At 40.5% G+C, this 20508-nt stretch overlaps 1 protein-coding gene across 2 annotated transcripts in view; it reads right to left on the bottom strand.

Moving 5' to 3' along the window:
• Window positions 1–20508, bottom strand: part of SLAIN1 (SLAIN motif family member 1) — a 95435-nt gene that overhangs the window by 8507 nt on the left and 66420 nt on the right. For both annotated transcript variants that reach the window (XM_056555568.1, XM_056555569.1), the window contains 2 exons: window positions 18026–18178; window positions 14508–14793 (listed from right to left, as the gene is read on the bottom strand). In XM_056555568.1, coding sequence (XP_056411543.1) covers window positions 14508–14793; window positions 18026–18178 — 439 coding nt within the window. The remainder of the gene's footprint in view (window positions 1–14507; window positions 14794–18025; window positions 18179–20508) is intronic.

Raw genomic sequence — 20508 nt, 5'->3', positions numbered from 1 at the left:
CATAAAAAGTGTAAAAAAAATAAAATAAAATTAAGAATTTAAAATAAAAAAGTAAAAAAAAGTGAAAATTCTCCTCCCCCAATAAAAAAGTAAAACTTCTGTTTTTCCCATTTCAACCCCAAAAAAGCGTAAAAAAAAATTATTAACACACATATTTGGTATCGCTGCATGCGTAAAAGTCTGAACTATTAAAGTATATTGTTAATTATCCCGAACGGTGAACGGTGTAAACGTAAAAAAAGATTTAAAAAGTCCCAAATTGCTGCTGTCACATTTTATTCCAAAAAATTTTTATAAAAAATGTTATAAAAAGTGAAACCTAAGCAAAAGTGGTACTGATAAAAACTACAGATCATGGCGCAAAAAATGAGCCCTCATATTGCCCCATATACTGAAAAATTTGAAGGTTATAGGTGATCAAAATATTGCAATTTCAAACATATTAATTTTGTTAAAATGGTTTGAGATTTCTTTTAAGCGGTACAATTATAGAAAAGCATATAACATGGGTATCATTTTAATCGTATTGACCCACAGAATAAAGAAAACATGTCATTTTTAGTGGAAAGTGTACAGTGTCAAAACAAAACCTTCCAAAATTAGTTAAATTGCTGTTTTCTTTTCATTTTTTCCACAAATAATATTTGTTTGGTTGCGCCGTACATTTTATGGTAAAATAAGTGATGTAATTACAAAGTACGATTGGTGACGCAAAAAACAAGGGGTCTGTGGATGGAAATATAAGAGAGTTATGATTTTTAGAAGGCGAGGAGGAAAAAAACGAGAATGCAAAAATAAAATTGGTCTGGTCCTTAAAGGGGTACTCCTTTTTTCTTTTAAATCAACTGGTGGCAGAAAGTTAAACATATTTGTAAATTACTTCTATTAAAAAATCTTAATCCTTCCAGTACTTATTAGCTGCTGAACGCTACAGAGGAAATTCCTTTCTTTTTGGAACACTGATGACATCACAAACACAGTGCTCTCTGCTGACATCTTTGTCCATTTTAGCAACCATGCATAGCAGATGTATGCTAAGGGCAGCATGGTGGCTCAGTGGTTAGCACTGCTGCCTTGCAGTGCTGGGGAATTGGGTTCAAATCCCACTAAGGACAACAATAAATAAAGCATTATTATTATTATTATAACGTCAGCAGAGAATACTGTGCTCATGATGTCATCAGAGAGCATTCCAAAAAGAAAAAAAATTTCCTCTGTAGTATTCAGCAGCTAATAAGTACAGGAAGGATTAAGATTTTTTAATAGAAGTAATTTACAAATATGTTTAACTTTCTGCCACCAGTTGATTTTAAAAGAAAAAAGGTTTTCACCGGAGTACCCCTTTAACCCCTTAAGGACTCAGACCATTTTGGCCTTAAGGACTCAGACAATAACATTTTTACGTTTTCATTTTTTCCTCCTCGCCTTCTAAAAATCATAACTCTTATATTTTCATCCACAGACTAGTATGAGGGCTTGTTTTTTGCGCGACCAGTTGTCCTTTGTAATGACATAACTCATTATATCATAAAATGTATGGCGCAACCAAAAAACACTATTTTTGTGGGGAAATTAAAAGGAAAAACGCAATTTTGCTAATTTTGGAAGGTTTCGTTTTCACGCCGTACAATTTATGGTAAAAATGACGTGTGTTCTTTATTCTGAGGGTCAATATGATTAAAATGATATGCATTATTACATACTTTTCTATTATTGTTGCGCTTAAAAAAAATCACAAAATTTTTAACCAAATTAGTACGTTTATAATCCCTTTATTTTGATGACCTCTAACTTTTTTATTTTTCCGTATAAGCGGCGGTATGGGGGCTCATTTTTTGCGCCATGATCTGTACTTTATTTTGATACAACATTTGCATATAAAAAACTTAATACATTTTTTATAATTTTATTTTTAATAAAATGTATTAAAAAAGTAGGAATTTTGGACTTTTTTTTTTTTTCGTTCATGCCGTTCACCGTACGGGATCATTAACATTTTATTTTAATAGTTCGGACATTTACGCACGCGGCGATCCCAATTATGTCTATAAAAAAATATTTTTACGCTTTTTGGGGGTAAAATAGGAAAAAACGGCCGTTTTACTTTTTTATTGGGGGAGGGGATTTTTAACTTTTTTTTTACTTTTACATTTTTTTACATTTTTTTTACACTTGAATAGTCCCCATAGTGGACTATTCATAGCAATACCATGATTGCTAATACTGATCTGTTCTATGTATAGGACATATAACAGATCAGTGTTATCGGCTATCTTCTGCTCTGGTCTGCTCGATCACAGACCAGAGCAGGAGACGCCGGGAGCCGGACGGAGGAAGGTGAGGGGACCTCCGTGCGGCGTTCTGAATGATCGGATCCCCACAGCAGCGCTGCGGGCGATCCGATCATTCATTCAAATCGCGCACTGCCGCAGATGCCAGGATCTGTATTGATCCCGGCACCTGAGGGGTTAATGGCGGACGCCTGCGAGATCGCGGGCGTCGGCCATTGCCGGCGGGTCCCTGGCTGCGATCAGCAGCCGGGATCAGCCGCGCATGACACGGGCATCGCTCCGATGCCCGCGGTTATGCACAGGACGTAAATGTACGTCCTAGTGTGTTAAGTACCACCGCACCAGGACGTACATTTACGTCCTGCGTCCTTAAGGGGTTAAGGCCAAAATGGGCCTGGTCCTTAAGGGGTTAAATAATTTCATACGTCTAAAATGAGGGCTTTTTTTTACAACAATCACATGATTTTCTGCAAATGAAAAGCCCATTACAAACACATAATTGGTATTGTTTCTGCTTGTGAATATTCCCTCAAGACCTGTGAATTCTTCTGCCTTCTGGTCTATTTTAGTAAATACTACTATTCCCTAAAACACTGCTATTCTGGATCATCTCTTTGTAGTACTATTCCTGTTATGCTTCCTAACAATTTATGAATACATTGACAACTCAGTGTTTCCCATTAGGAGTGGGTCACTAATTTTTGCTGACAGATCCAGACTGTGTAGGGACACGCCTCTTCAATTAGAAGAATGGCAAGTTGTCAATTTTGTCATACATTTTTAGCAAGACCAAATAAGGTATGGCACGACACACAGATGTAGGATTCCCCAGCATTGTTATTTCATTTGGATTACATTTATTTTTACTAATTTAAGGCAGATACTGTTATGTTCTATTTTTTTTTTTATCGGTTTCTAATTGTTAATTATATTTAATTAATACATTATTACAGTGGCAGACATCTTTCCTGGGCTGCTTCTAGTTGCATCTAGAGATATGCTTTACAACAATAGAGTTTTACAGCAAAAGGTTTCTAGTCCTGCTCTGTCACCTGTGCAGAGGTAATTCAACAGGGAGGGGAAGACTAAGCTATAAGCATTAGCAATTGGGAAGATCTTGTCTTATCTGTACACTGATGTCATCTTTCACCCCTGTCTGAGATAAGGAGGACAGTGCTGGAAAGATCTGTACAGAAGAGGAAATCACAGCTTGTTTTTGAGACCTAGTGGCAAAACAAAAAACTGCAAGATTTCTAAATGATTTTATAACAGATCGAATATGAAAAATTAGAAAAAAAAAAATCACCACCACAAATTCTTAAATATTTATTTTTAACAGCATACAAAATGACGCAGATTTTTCAAAGCTTGCAATGTGGTCGAGACCTGACTCACTAACCAACTGATGACAGGGAGCCTGTCTGCTTCAATGGGTGGAGCGATTGGTGTGACAGCCCCCTGACAAAGCTGACTGAGCGAAAATGCGTTTGGGGTAAGAGGTGAGGGACATTTGCCTAATAGGGTGCACAATCAAACATTGTTGTGCTGCCCTTTTTTTTCTCCTTATGTGCCACTGCTTTATGTTATGCTATTTGCTCTCATTAGGTACTTGTCTATTTAACTTGGTAGTGTTGTCCAATAGACTTATGGATAGTTGCACTTTTTTGCTATTTTGCACATATTTTGTACATGGCTTTGGATACTTATTCCAAGATCTCTTCTCACATGCAATATACATGTGATGTACATGCATCCCCATTCACTTGACATCATATATGAGATACATTTTTTGTTCCAGACAAGACAAGTGCAGAGCCTTCCTAAGCATGTCCATTAATGTATTCCAGGTACATATTAAAATCACCTTATGCGGATAACCCCTTTAATTTACTAATTCTAGTTTTTTGAAAATAGTACAATAATTGTAAAGCATAGGTATCATTTTAATAGTATTGACCCACAGTATAAAGAGAACAGGTCAGTTTTACCATAAAGGGCACTGCGTAAAAACTAAATCCACCAAAATTCGCAAAATTTGGGGTTTCTTTTCACTTTCCCAATATTCACTTTCCAAATATTTTTGGTTGTGCCATACATTTAAGGGTAAAAAAAAGGTTTGATTACAAAGTACACAATTGGTCGTGCAAAAAACAAGCCCTCATATGGGTCGTGGATGGTAAAATAATGGCTCTTAGAAGGTGGGGAAGAAAATACTGTTACGCCGAGCGCTCCGGGTCCCCGCTACTCCCCGGAGCGCTCGCAGCATCCTCTCATTCGCAGCGCCTCGGTCAGACCTGCTGACCGGGTGCGCTGCAATATCACTCCCAGCCGGGATGCGATTCGCCACGCGGGAGGCGCCCGCTCGCGATGCGCGTCCCGGCTCCCGTACCTGACCCGTTCCCCGTCTGTCTTGTCCCGGGTCTCTGCCTTTTAAAGGGCCACTGCGCCACTGATTGGCGCAGCAGGCCTAGTCAGTGTTATCACCTGTGCACTCCCTACTTATACCTCACTTCCCCTGCACTCCCTCGCCGGATCTTGTTGCCCTTGTGCCAGTGAAAGCGTTCCCTTGTGTGTTCCTAGCCTGTGTTCCAGACCTCCTGCCGTTGCCCCTGACTACGATCCTTGCTGCCTGCCCTGACCTTCTGCTACGTCCGACCTTGCTCTTGTCTACTCCCTTGTACCGCGCCTATCTTCAGCAGTCAGAGAGGTTGAGCCGTTGCTGGTGGATACGACCTGGTTGCTACCGCCGCTGCAAGACCATCCCGCTTTGCGGCGGGCTCTGGTGAATACCAGTAGCAGCTTAGAACCGGTCCACCAACACGGTCCACGCCAATCCCTCTCTGGCACAGAGGATCCACCTCCAGCCAGCCGAATCGTGACAAATACACTGCTCAAAAAAATAAATGGAACACTTAACCAACACAAAGAAACTCCAAGTCCATCACACTTCTGTGAAATCACATTGTCCACTCAGGAAGCAACACTGATTGACAATCAATTTCACATGCTGATGTGCAAATGGAACAGACAACAGGTGGAAATTATAGGCAATTAACAAGACACCCCCAATAAAGGAGTGGTTCTGCAGGTGGTGGCCACAGACCACTTCTCAGTTCCTATGCTTCCTGGCTGATCTTTTGGTCACTATGGATGCTGGCGGTGCTTTCACTCTAGTGGTAGCATGAGACGGCGTCTACAACCCACACAAGTGGCTCAGGTAGTGCAGCTTATCCTGGATGGCACATCAATGCAAGCTGTGTCAAGAAGGTTTGCTGTGTCTGTCAGCGTAGTGGCCGGAGCATGGAGGTGCTACCAGGAGACAGACCAGTACATCAGGAGACCTGGAGGAGGCCATTGGAGGGGAACAACTCAACCGCTACCTCCGTCTTTTTGCAAGGAGGAGCACTGCCAGAGTCCTGCAAAATGATCTCCAGCAGGCCACAAATGTGCATGTGTCCACTCAAATGGTCAGAAACAGACTCCATGAGGGTGATAGGAGGGCCCGACATCTACAAGTGGGGGGTCGTGCTTACAGCCCAACACCGTGCAGGACGTTTGGCATTTGCCAAAGAACACCAAGATTGGCAAATTTGCCACTGGCACCCTGTGCTCTTCGCGGATGAAAGCAGGTTCACACTGAACACATGTGACAGACGTGACCGAGTCTGGAGACGTAGTGGAAAACGTTCTACTGCCTGCAACATCCTCCAGCATGACAGGTTTGGCGGTGGGTCAGTAATGGTGTGGGGTGGCATTTCTTTGGGAGGGGCCGCACAGCCCTCCATGTGCTTGCAAGAGGTAGCCTGACTGCCATTAGTTACCAAGATGAGATCCTCAAACCCCTTGTGAGACCATATGCTGTTGCGGTTGGCCCTGGGGTCCTCCTAATGCAAGACAATGCTAGACCTCATGTGGCTGGAGTGTGTCAGCAATTCCTGCAAGAGGAAGGAATTGATGCTATGGACTGGCCCGCCCGTTCACCAGACCTGAATCCGATTGAGCACATCTGGGACATCATGTTTTGCTCCATCCACCAAGGCCACGTTGCACCACAGACTGTCCAAGAGTTGGCGGATGCTTTAGTCCAGGTCTGGGAGGACATCCCTCAGGAGACCATCAGCCACCTCATCAGGAGCATGCCCAGGCATTGTAGGGAGGTCATACGGGAACGAGGAGGCCACACACTACTGAGCCTCATTTTGACTTGTTTTAAGGACATTACATCAAAGTTGGATCAGCCTGTAGTTTGGTTTTCCACTTTGATTTTGAGTGTGACTCCATATCCAGACCTCTTTCGGTTGATAAATTTGATTTCCATTGATACTTGTTGTGTGATTTTGTTGTCAGCACATTCAACTATGTAAAGACGAAAGTTCATTCATTCAGATCTAGGATGTGTTATCTTAGTGTTCCCTTTATTTTTTTAAGCAGTGTATGAAAATGTTAAAGTGAAACTGGCTGTCCTCAAAGCCAAAATGGGCTATGTCTCTTAACCCCTTAAGGACCAATGACGTACCGGTACGTCCTTGGTCCTGCTCTCCTGATATAACGCGGGGTTACACAGTAACCCCGCGTCATATCACGGCCGGCCCGGCGTCATAGTGAAGCCGGGACCTGCCTCTAATAGCGCGCGGCGCCGCTCTGAGCGAAAGCGAAACCGAAAGTGGCCGGCTAGCTCAGTCAGGCTGTTCGGGATAGCCGCGGCTAATCGCGGCATCCCGAACAGCTGACAGGACAGCGGGAGGGCCCCTACCTGCCTCCTCGCTGTCCGATCGCCGAATGACTGCTCAGTGCCTGAGATCCAGGCATGAGCAGTCATGCGGCAGAATCGTTGATCACTGGTTTCTTATGAGAAACCAGTGATCAATGATGAAGATCAGTGTGTGCAGTGTTATAGGACCCTATGGGACCTATAACACTGCAAAAAAAAAGTGAATAAAGATCATTTAACTCCTCCCCTATTAAAAGTTTGAATCACCCCCCTTTTCCAATAAAAAAAAAAAAAAAACAGTGTAAATAAAAATAAAAAACATATATTATTATATGTCCGAATTATAAAAATATATCATTAATTAAACCGCTCGGTCATTGGCGTGCGCGCAAAAAAATTCCAAAGTCCAAAATAGTGCATTTTTGGTCACTTTTTATATCATTTAAAAATGAATAAAAAGCGATCAATAAGTCCTATCAATGCAAAAATGGTACCGTTAAGAACTTCAGATCACGGCGCAAAAAATAAGCCCTCATACCGCCCCATACACGGAAAAATTAAAAAGTTATAGGGGTCAGAAGATGACAATTTTAAACGTATTAATTTTCCTGCATGTAGTTATGATTTTTTCCAGAAGTCCGACAAAAACAAACCTATATAAGTAGGGTATCATTTTAATCGTATGGACCTACAGAATAAAGAGAAGGTGTCATTTTTACCGAAAAATGTACTACGTAGAAACGGATGCCCCCAAAATTTACAAAATGGCGTTTTTTCTTTCAATTTTGTCGCACAATGATTTTTTTTCCATTTCACCGTAGATTTTTGGGCAAATGACTGACGTCATTACAAAGTAGAATTGGTGGCGCAAAAAATAAGCCATCATATGGATTTTTAGGTGCAAATTTGAAAGAGTTATGATTTTTTAAAGGCAAGGAGCAAAAAACGAAAATGCAAAAACGGAAAAACCCCCGGTCCTTAAGGGGTTAAGGGGCTAAGAAATCTTGTAAGTAAATTGAGTCCTATTGTTAATCAAGGACAAATTTTTCCTCTAAAATTGAGTCATTAAGGGAGACACCAAAAAAGTCAGAATATATATCAGTCAGCTAAACACCTTTGTAGACAGTGTTCACATGCAATTAGGTCTGAAAGGAGTTTGCTAGATAAGTTAAAATTTACTATAAACTTACTTTATTTTTTCAAGAATACTGGTTGACTGGTACAGCAGCTTAGGGTATGTTCACTCTACAGAATTTCCACTCATGGAGTTGAGTTCAGGAGTTCCACTGCATTGGTGTGAATGGGTCTTCCGCTGACCCATTAACACTGAAATTTCAGCTGCAGAAAATTCTGTCACAGAAATTGATCCGCCTAAAGAATGAACATGTTCATTCTTTCAGCAGAATTACGCACGGACTGCATTGCAGTTAATGGTGATGGTGCTGAAATATTTTGGCGTTGGCCGCTCAGACAGAATCTCCAGGAGAATTCATAATCAGAATTCCGCACAGATTCCGTAGTGTGAACATACCCTTCGGATTTTCTGACTGTGTAACGTTGTTGTTGTTGTCGTCAATGGTTAAGCGATTTTGATGTTACAACTGCGTACTAGACTGGAACACTCACAGTAGTTTACCAGAACATATTTGTGATGTCAGCTTAACTAGGAACTGTTGTGTGGTCACAGCACCTTAAAAGGCATACTTTTTAGTGATTTCACAGGATTGTACCTGACTGTAACCAACTTGTGATGTCACAGCAACTTACCTCACAGAAAGTTATTTGTGACGTCACACCTGCCTAGATAAACATGTTCTTGTGATACCACAAACAACTTTCTGCCATGTAAGCTGCTGTTACTTCACAAGAGAGTATGCTTGGTAAGCTGCTGTTACTTCACAAGAGAGTATGTTTGGTAAGCTGATGTTGTGAAATTACAAGAGTATGTTTGGTAAACTGCTGTTGTGAAATCACAAGAGAGTATGTTTGGTATACTGCTGTTGTGAAATTACAAGAGAGTATGTTTGGTAAACTGCTGCTGTGAAATTACAAGAGAATATGTTTGGTAAACTGCTGTTGTGAAATTACAAGAGAGTATGTTTGGTAAACTGCTGTTGTGAAATTACAAGAGAGTATGTTTGGTAAACTGCTGTTGTGAAATTACAAGAGAGTATGTTTGGTAAACTGCTGTTGTGAAATTACAAGAGAGTATGTTTGGTAAACTGCTTTTGTGAAATTACAAGAGAGTATGTTTGGTAAACTGCTGTTGTGAAATTACAAGAGAGTATGTTTGGTAAACTGCTGTTGTGAAATCACAAGAGAGTATGTTTGGTATACTGCTGTTGTGAAATTACAAGAGAGTATGTTTGGTAAACTGCTGTTGTGAAATTACAAGAGAGTATGTTTGGTAAACTGCTGTTGTGAAATTACAAGAGAGTATGTTTGGTAAACTGCTGTTGTGAAATTACAAGAGAGTATGTTTGGTAAACTGCTGTTGTGAAATTACAAGAGAGTATGTTTGGTAAGCTGTTGTGAAATTACAAGAGAGTATGTTTGGTAAACTGCTGTTGTGAAATTACAAGAGAGTATGTTTGGTAAACTGCTGTTGTGAAATTACAAGAGAGTATGTTTGGTAAACTGCTGTTGTGAAATTACAAGAGAGTATGTTTGGTAGGCTGCTGTTGTGAAATTACAAGAGAGTATGTTTGGTAAGCTGTTGTGAAATCACAAGAGAGTATGTTTGGTATACTGCTGTTGTGAAATTACAAGAGAGTATGTTTGGTAAACTGCTGTTGTGAAATTACAAGAGAGTATGTTTGGTAAACTGCTGTTGTGAAATTACAAGAGAGTATGTTTGGTAGGCTGCTGTAACTTCCCAACTGTTAATGTCAGGTAACATGGCATCACAAATATATTTTATATGTTAGATAATCTGCTGTGACATCACAAGTGGGTTTCATTCAAATGTCTATTTGCCTTGGTGATATAATAAGTGAAGTAAAACAGACATCACAAATGTGTTTCCACCAAACAAACTGCTGTAAAATCACAAGCATCTTTCCTTCTAGAAAGCTTTTAGAAGAGTTTCTCTCAGATTAGATGCTGTGCTATCACAGGTAGGTTTCACTCAGAGACCCTACGGTGACATCACTAGTGGGATTCAGTTACCTAGACTGTCACTTCAAAACGGTCTTCAATCAGTTCGCTTTTGTGACATCACCAGTGGCTCTTAAAGGTGACATCACAAATCTTGGGTAAAGCTGCTGCTACATCACAACTAGTTTTACAGGTAGGGTCACACGTGGCGTATTTTGCAGTGTATTTGCTGCTGCATATTTTCCTACCCATATAAGTCAATGGATATCAAAATCAGCTGCATATTTTGCTACCCATTGACTTCAATGGGTAGGCAAATACGCAGCAAAATACTAAACATGTGACCCTACCCTTAATCAGATACACTATTCTGATATCTAAAGAGTGTATCCATCAGATAAACAGCTGCGACATTATAACATTCTTTCTGTAATGTACGGTAAAAGCACAACTAGTTTTAGCCAGGTATGTTGCACAAGAGCTCTGTATTGCTAATGTCTACCCCTGAGCAGTACACTTTAATGGCCACTAACTTTTAAACAAACATGGCATAAATCAATAGTAAAAGTGAATATAAGAAACATTGTAATGTTTCTAATTAGAGAAACATGTCTATTTCTCAACTTATCTGGCTCCTTTTTACCTCTCCCAAGGGATCACTGAGGATTGTTACACTGCTGCAACTAAGGATTGTTATACTGCAGTCCGTGTGGATTCTTATACTGCAGCCCCTGAGGATTATTATCCTGCCACCACTAAGGATTGTTACACTGCAACCCCTGAGGATTGTTATACTGCCACCACTTAGGAGTGTTAGACTACAGCCATTAAGGGTTGTTATACTGCAACCCCTGAGGATTGTTAGGGTATGTTCACACTATGTAATTCCCACAGAATTACTGCTACCACTAAGGATTGCTATGCTGCCACCACTAAGGATGGTTACACTGCAGCCCCTGAGGATTGTTATACTGCAGCTCCTGAGAATTGTTACACTGCCTCCACTAAGGATTGTTACACTGCCTCCACTAAGGATTGTTACACTGCAGCCACTAAGGATTGCTACACTGAAGCCACTAAGGATTTTTATACTGCAGCCACTAAGGATTGTTATACTGCCACCACTAAGGATTGTTATACTGCCACCACTAAGGATTGTTATACTGCAACCCCTGAGGATTTTTATACTGCCACCACTAAGGATTGTTATACTGCCACCACTAAGGATTGTTACACTGCAGCCACTAAGGATTGTTATACTGTAGCCATGAAAGAGGTCAAATTTAAACCAGACAAACAAACAATACCATGCAGTCATAATCACATCTGAAAAGAACCTGAAGTGGGCAGCTCTGTGGATAAAACAATATTTATATAATGCCCGCTATGTCATACTTTCCCTGCTGGTGGGTGGTAGGGCCTTCGCTATTGTTATTGCTTATGCCCCCAATAGGGGTCAGTCTGAGTTTGTTGTTGCTCTCGTGGACTTGGTATGGCCTGTCTTAGAGGACTGTGTTTCTGTGCTGGGACTTGAATTTAACTCTGGATCCTGCCCTTGATAACTCCACTGGTCGTTCTAGCCTTTCTTGCGTAGCGATTAAACACGTGAAGCACTCCCTTGCTTTATTGCAGTTGTGCGATTTATGGCGTCTTCAACATCCCTCTGATAGGGATGATAGTTTTTTCTCCTCCTCGCATGGATCCTATAGTCGTCTGGATTAGCTCTTGCTCCAGCATAGTGCCCTGTCCTGGCTTTCATCCTCCTCAATTGGTAATATCCTCTGGTCAGACCACGCTCTGGTCTTTTGCTCCCTCCAACTTCCTTTTTTGCAGAAGCCTGCCTGGTCGTGGAGGCTAAATGAATCTTTGCTTTTAGATCCCTTGTGTATGGCTGACCTGACCGGAGGGGTTTCTAATTTTGTGAACGATCATGCCATGGATTACACTGCCCCTTTCTTCCAGTGGGAAGCCCTTAAATGTGCCCTCAGAGGGGTCCCTATCAGACATGGTTCTAGGCTGAAGTGGGAGAAAGCTCAAACGCTATGTCAGGCTAAAGTCTCTTTGCTTGAATTGGCACACAAGCGTTCGCTCTCGCAGCCGGTATTGCATGATCTGCTGCTGGCTATATTGGAGGTGAAACGTCTATTGGAGGCCTCTTAGGGGTGTTAGCTCCAGGTGGTCAAATTTTACGACTATGGTGACAAGAGTGGACGCATACTTGCCAAGGCGTTACGGACTAGAATGGCTCAGAAGTAGATCCCCAGCATCCACTCTCGGCACACCCTGGCCTCCTTACACGCTGCCAGGGGTGCTGTCAATCTGGTAGACCAATAACTGATAATCCTCACTTTCCGCCTGTGGCCTCTTATGACGGTGGGTTCCTTGGTGCCTCACTCTCTGGTCCAATCTGTTTTGTTCATGTTCTCGCTGAGAGCTCTCTTAAGCCTTTGGATATTATCTTAAGTGACCGCCCCTCTTCCAGACGTGCTCCATTTTCCTATGTCCAGTTGTGCCATTTCTATTTCTCTTTACCCACTGACTTTTCCCTACACCGCAGTCTCACGCCATTTGAATGCCTTTGTATGGCATTTTTTATGCCTTTGTATCCCTCATCGCAGTTTCTCAAGGGATTTTGCTGGGGATTTACACCCTGTGGGTTCTTGCCCCAGAATTGTTCTTTCTTATTTTGCTTGTTTTTCTCTCTTGGACTTCTTCCTTTTCTCCTTTTTCTATTTTTCCTTTTTTTTCTGAGTTTGTTAGTTTTTCAGATTAGCAGCTTTTAGTGGAATGGTGGTCCCTGTTTTTATATTTGCTTTCCCATAGTTTGGGTACTCTAGTGGGCCTCTTTAACTTATCCTTCCCAACTAAGTTATTTTTATGTTCAGTGCTTTCCTGCTGGCTTGAGGGTGGTCCCCCTGGTTGTTTTCATTATATTGTTTATTGTGCTGCCTTACGTGTTTCCACTATATTTTTTGCTGCTCCATAATTTGTGTCCATTTTTACATTTTATGATGTTTTACTGACTGGTTCTGTTCCCGGCCTCACAAGGCCATTGAGTCAGTTGTATCTTTGTCTTTTCTACCATTGTATTTCCAGTTTTACTTAATAAACTCTTTTTGAATAAAAATAAATAAATAATTATTTACATTAAAAAAAAGGTGAAGAAAAAAAAAGTTTTTGAAACACGGATCTGTAATTGTGTGATTCAGAAAGTGGTCATAGGTTCTCATTGACTTCAGTTAATAAAAACAACAAGATAAAGACAGATCTTGCATTATGTACAATGGCAGCCTGCACAGTGTGTGCTAATGCGACAAATTACTAAAAAAAAAATGGTAACTTAACAAATGCAAACATATGGTCTGAAGCAACTTGAACTGCCACTGTCTAATATTTGAATAATAGGAGAAAAACACTGCATTCTAGCCATAGAGAACAGACAGAGGATGCATAAAATATTCTCCAGCAAAGTAAAAATACTCCTCTCAACATTTTTAAAGGGGTATTCCAGGAAAAACTTTTTTTTTATATATCAACTGGCTCCAGAAAGTTAAACAGATTTGTAAATTACTTCTATTAAAAAATCTTAATCCTTTCGGTACTTATGAGCTTCTGAAGTTAAGGTTGTTCTTTTCTGTCTAAATCCTCTCTGATGACACCTGTCTCGGGAAACGCCCAGTTTAGAAGAGGTTTGCTATGGGGATTTGCTTCTAAACTGGACGTTTCCCGAGACAGGTGTCATCAGAGAGGATTTAGACAGAAAAGAACAACCTTAACTTCAGAAGCTCATAAGTACTGAAAGGATTAAGATTTTGTAAGTAATTTACAAATTTAGAAGTAATTTACAAATCTGTTTACCTTTCTGGAGCCAGTTGATATATATAAAAAATTTTTTCCTGGAATACTCCTTTAAGGAGTGTTATTTTATTTGCAGTAATTTAATAGTACATGGGTATATGTGATGTTCAAAATTCCTATTTATATGCAGAAATATTGCAATGACGGATAACAATGCCCCATGAACAAATGGAGAATATTAAACTTTATTTGGTAGATTTTTAAAATTAGTGCAATGCAAAACTAATGTAAAGCAATGAACTGCATGGAAAAATGTATATCCATAAATAACAAATATGTGGGAGCTCTAGAAGTGTTCATTATATAATCCCATACTATCCCTGTAATATATTTCTTCGCATGCCAACTGGTATAATTTTGTCACTTATGATTCAGAAGTTCTGTTCACATTCATCACTGGTAATCGACTTCAATGCAAACTCCCTTGTCTGATATACTGACAAGTAATCCCACTTAAGGTGGGGAGCTGTTTTATTGCTCTAGCATGAAACAATGTGAGAAAATCAAATGAAACAAATGAATAAGAAACATGGTTAAAAGGTAAATATTACCTGCGTGGTGGAGTAGCAATTTTACTCCGTGGTATACTACTTGCACCAACACTAGACAAAGCTGGTCTTGGTAGACCACTTCTTGCTATAGGCAATGAACTTGTAGTCTTGTTTGGCATCGGTATCCCAGAACTTGATAAAGATTGTAGACTAGTTGACTGAGGAATGCCACTATTGCCTTGTATAGTTGGGCTGACGTAGGCTGTAGCTTTCAGAGGTGGCCTGACGGACACTGGAAAATTGCCCACACTATGCACCCTTTGCTGAAGCTGACCTGGTGAAGGTACTGAAAGAGACAGATGTAAGATATATCAAACAGTTCTTACCAATTATCAAGCACATAAAGATTACATACATGTCTTATGATACAGATGAGGACTACTAAAGAACATACTGATTAGCAAAAGCAAGGGTGGGCCTGTGGACTATTTAAGGCTCACAAAATATTTTGGTCTGGCCCTGCCAAGGCAATAGGGAGATTGAACAAAGCAACTGCCCCAGACCCCCATCTCCAAGGGGACCCCTGCAGCTGTTGTAATGCTTGTTGGTCGATGCAGGGGATCAGTAGCTATTGCTGCTGGATAAGGTTCACTTCACACAGCTACAGTATGTGCCAGTAGAGTCATGTTGAGAAGTATCCCTCTAGAGTCGCTGTAAGAAACTTACCGCCCCCTTCCTTCCCCTCAGCTCAAGTGAGGCTCTGGCTACATTCTTACAGTAGATTCTTGTTGATATAGCCACCTCAGTAGACAGGAAGGGGGATAGATATGTCTGCAGACATGTGAGGCTCCCAGTCTGGCCTTTTGCAGACACTTGATGCTCCCAGTCTGACCTCTGCCACCAGCATCAACCTGCTGGCACCTATGAACCCACTCTATACCTTCCCAGCTAGCGATCATAAAAAGCAAGTATATTATCTAGTAAAGTAAAGTATATTATATAGTAACGTATCTAATATTATGTAGAATATCTGTAATATTATAAAATGTAATTTTTTTAAAGGATACCTCCGGAATGCACAAATTATCCCTTATCCTAAGGATAGGGGATAAGTGTTAGATTGTGGGGGGTCTGACTGCTGGGGCCCCCCGTGATCGCCCGAACAGAGCCCTGGCTCACTGCATGGAAAGGGCATTTTCGACCACCGCCGCTGCTTTCGGCAATCTCCAGCTCTGCCATAGAACTGCATGGAAGGGGCGTGTAGGCCGCAGCTTTGTGCTGTGGTCAAAAATGCTTGTATCATGCAGGGAGTCGGGGCTCTGTCCGGGAGATCGCAGGGAGCCCTAGCTGTCTGACGCCCCGCAATCTAACACTTATTCCCTATCCTTAGGATAGGGGATAATTTGTACATCCCATAGTTCTCCTTTAATACTGTAAGTTGAGGTATTATAGTAGTTACAGAACGCCTCTCTCTTTTGCTGATTAGGCAAATTTTTAAGCTTACCATTTTGTATGGCCCAAGAATGATCTAGTAAATATCCAAATGGCATACCTTTTTTTTCCAGAAGCAGCAACACCCTTAAAAACCAGATGTGTCAGCACATCCCTTTTCTAGTGAAATAAACTGAGCTGCAATAGTTTTGTCATCCCCACATTCCAAGAGCCACACCTTTTTTTTTTTTTTATTGATTTAGCCATTTGAGACCTGTTTTTGTGTGATGATCTGGCACCATTTTCTGGGGAAAACACAACTTAAGTTACTTTTATTATTGTTTTTGGGAAGAAATGGGGGACAAAAAGCAATTACACCATATTTGTTTATGTTTGGCTCTAAAAGTCCTGCAGACATTATCATATTTTTTAACATCTATATTCATTTTAGATTGCATCTGTCCAATTGGCAGAGGCAGGGGTAAGGCTTTGAGCCTAATTATACCTTGTTGATGTGAGGAACAGGTCATCAATGAACATATCAGATTTATTCCATAGTATTTTACTCGGATCAAGAAGGACAATTATTCATTCGGGTGGTTTGCCACAGATAAAATGGTATCCTGTTGTGGCAATGCTCTTGCTTCATCATTTCCTTTCATATGCTGAGGTTGTTACTGTGTTTTATGTCTTGTCAAGGAGTAGAACATTTAGTTTTAACCAGAGGTAACTATTTATCTTTAAAGAAACACAGCAAACCCACAAGCAATATTCTAGATATTCTAGCAGTGTCATTAGCCCAGCTGAGTTACATCTATACACTTTGAGAACTTCAACTATGGATGTTGTGTCATATGCTACCCAGTCTGCCCACCACTGCAGAGCTGGCTGACCTGTATAGACATGAGAACAGTCTGCCCTGTGTAGATGACTTCTTGCAAACAGATTACATCAGAATCAATCAAATCCACTTGTCAGTTCTCAGACACATTCCCTCACCACCAAACCCATTCTCTCTTTTTGTTTTGTCTGTTCTTTGTTGTTCTGTGCATAGAGTTCTGCTGAGAACATCATTCTTGCCTCATCTAAGAGACCAGGAGAGTAGTTATATATTAGGTGAGTCCCTACAAAGATTAGCTGTAGTTATACAGCTGTCCTTACACACCTTCAGCATATTCTCTAGTGTGTCCAATGAGATGCAGCTTTACACTGCTGTCTTCTTCCTCCTGTGTGTAAGGGCTAAAAGTAGAGATGCCTATTATAAAGGAAACTGTCTAAAGGTGCATAGGATACACTAACACTGTAGAATGTGGGTTGGGAACAGGAATTCTATGTCACTGATTTCTCACTTAGAGTTAGAGTGCAGATGACACTCTGCCCTCTCTGAGTCCTATCTTTGTCTGCAAAGCCAGGAGCATTATGGGAATAATATTCTACTTTAGGTGAGCTAGAAAAGAGGAAAAGAAGGAATCAAGACGGCAGAAAACACATAAATGACACATTAACTAATAGAGATATACACAAAAGCCTTAACTAATAGAGATATACACAAAAGCCTCTATATAAATAATCTAATGGTTTATCATTCCAAAAAGTACTCAAATAAAGGACTCACAAATATTATAACAATTTAATATTGCTCAAATTTATCTTGCAGTCTGTGTACTGTAAGTTCCAAGGATTGGGTCTTTTATTGATGAAGATATAAAAGTTTTAGGCTTTCCTTTAGATGCACTTTTTCAAAGTTTATTTTTTTTTTTTTTTGGGGGGAGGGGCAAACGCTACAAAAAGCTGCCCATCATGCAAGTTTTTGTGGCGCTTTATCCCAAAATAGTGTGTATAAGTACAGGCATCTTTTTTGTAGCGTTCCCCCCCCCCCCCCACACCTGCATTCTTTTTACATTCTGTGATTTCTGTTGAAGAATGTGAGGGGAAATGCAAATACCTACACAAATTTACATGAGTTTTTTTTTTCTATATGTTTATTTCATCCTATAGATATCTATGGGTGGGGGAAAAGCCCATAAAAAAGAAATGCCAGAGCATGCTGCAATTTCAAAAAGCTGCCACTGACCCATAAAAAGTCCCAAACAAAAATGCTATGTAGTTATTGCATTTCATATATTTTGACAGGCAAAGATACTTACTACTAGACTGCAATCTGGATAATCCATTTGCAACACTATGTAGATTAGAATCAAAACTTTGGCTGTTGCGCACCGTAAGTGGAGAAACCACAGTGGTTGTTGTTGGTGTGCTGGGCATTCGGGCCAGATTTGGCATACTTCTACGCAATTTATCTAGAGACAAGCAAAAAAGAAGTAGTATATAAAATGCAAGAAAAAAAAGTATTAATTGATAATGCCCCTCTAATTTTAAACTATGTCATCTTGTGGGTAGGCTATGTCCTCTTCTGAATCTTCTGTAATGTACAGTGCTTCATTTAGGTACTCCGATTATTAGTTATGGGGTCCAAACCTGCAAGTAGCCTAAAATATTGACAAATCCTACTTCAATAAACCCAAAGCAAGAATAATTGTACCTTTTCAAGTTTTTTGTGCAGAATTTCAGATTGGAATTCCGCACAGAGATTCCGCAGCAGCAGAGTCCTATTGATTTCAATGGGATTCTGCTGCACCGAAATTCAAATTCCGGTGTCTGCAGAAAGAAAAGACATGTCCATTCTTTCTGTGGACTCTGCACGGAATGCATTGCAGTCTATGAGACGGCGGCATGTCATGCCAGTGCCCGAAGTCTGCAGAACAGATTTTCCGTTTCTAACATGTGAACATAACCTAAATGTTGTGGCTAGAAAGCACAGAATGGGACCTTGAAACTAATGCTGAAGCACAACACACTAATGCTAATGTATGCAACAAAGCATTTTGAGCATTTGCATTAAAAAGTGTAAACAGAGCATAAGTCATCTTTGGAAAACAGCAAATTGGTTACATGGAGGATGCCTGGGTGAAATCTTGGAGATGATTATGTAAAGTGCAGAAAAGAGGACAGCTAAATAGGAGGTCTTGTGAGGACCACATATAAGTGGAAGTAAACGTAAGGGAAAGGTTGTGGACAGCCTTGCATGTCACTGTTAATATTTGCAGCTAAATTTCCTATGCAATGGGTAGCCAGTGAAGGTATTGGTAGAGAAGAGATACACATGGTATACTATTTTGGAAACTACACCCCTCAAGGCACGTAACAAGGGTCTAGTGAGACTTAACACCCCACAGGTGTTTGACGACTTTTCGTAAAAGTCGAATTTGTAAATTGAAATTTTTTAATTTTTTTTTACTAAAATGCCGTTTTTTTTCCCAAATGTAACATTTTTACAAGAGGTAATGGGAGAAAATGCCCCCCAAAATTTGTAACCCCATTTCTTCGGAGTATGGAAATACCCCATGTGTGGTCATAAAATGCTCTACAGGAGCACTACAATGCTCAGAAGAGAAGGAGACACATTTGGCTTTTGGAAAGGAAATTTTGCTGAAATGTTGCATTTAGCAAGCCCCTATGGTGCTTCCTAAATTTTAAAACTACACTCCTCAAGGCACGTAACAAGCAGTGCAGTAAGCCATAACACCCCACAAGTGTTTGATAAATGCTCATTAAAGTGGGATGTGAAAAGTAAATATTTTTTTTTTTTACACTAAAATGCTGGGGTTACTCCAAATTTTTCATTTTCACAAGTGGTAATAGGAGAAAATGTCCCCCAAAATTTGTAAATACATTTTTTTTTCGGAGTAAGGACATACCTCATATTTGGATGTAAACTGCTCTGCTGGTGCGCACCAGGTCTCAGAAGAGCAGGTGCGCCATTCGGCTTTTGGAGAATTTTGCTGGAGTCGGAGTCAGGGGCCTTGAGCGTTTACAGAGCTACCATGGTGCCAGAACAGTGGGACCCCCCCCCTCAAGTGCCATCATTTTGGAAACATACACCCCTCAAACCCCAAATTTCTCATTTGCACAAGGGGGTAATAGGAGAAAATGCCCCCCAAATTTTGTAACCCCAAGTATGGACGTAACATGCTGTGCGGGCACATAACAGGGCTCAAGAGTCATAGAGCTAGGTTTGCATTTGAGACCTATGGCATATCAGTACCTGATGGTTACATACATTCAGAGGAAAATAACAAAAATAAACACCCACATATGACCCTATTACAGACAGTCCCTCCCCTGAGGAATGGGTATAGGGGTAAAGTGGACATTTTGAATTTATTTTCCAGGAATGGATGAAGTTTAGTGTGGGAAAAATGAAAATTGCAGTTTTTACCTATGCTCTGCTTCATCTCTCTGGGAACAACTAACATGAGAGCCCAAATTGTTGCCTTGAAATATGACGGGGCTCATGAGAGGGAACTCTGTTCGCATTTGAGGCCTATGTTTCTTATGGGCCTATCAGTTGCTGACAGTTACATACATTCAGAGGAAAATAAAAGAAAGGAACACCCACATGTGACCCTATTACAGACAGTACACCCCCCTGGGTAAGGTGTATAGGGGGGAACATGACATTTGGAATAGACGGGTGTTCCCTAAAAAATTTTTCCAGGAATGGATGAAGAGTAATATGGGGAAAACTAAAATTGCAATTTTAATACTGATATGTCAATTATGTTCCCAG

The sequence above is a fragment of the Hyla sarda genome, chromosome 2, assembly GCF_029499605.1.
Source record: "Hyla sarda isolate aHylSar1 chromosome 2, aHylSar1.hap1, whole genome shotgun sequence".
Classification (NCBI taxonomy): domain Eukaryota; kingdom Metazoa; phylum Chordata; class Amphibia; order Anura; family Hylidae; genus Hyla; species Hyla sarda.
Note: the sequence above shows the minus strand (reverse complement) of the source record. Positions and strands in the feature narration are given on the sequence as shown.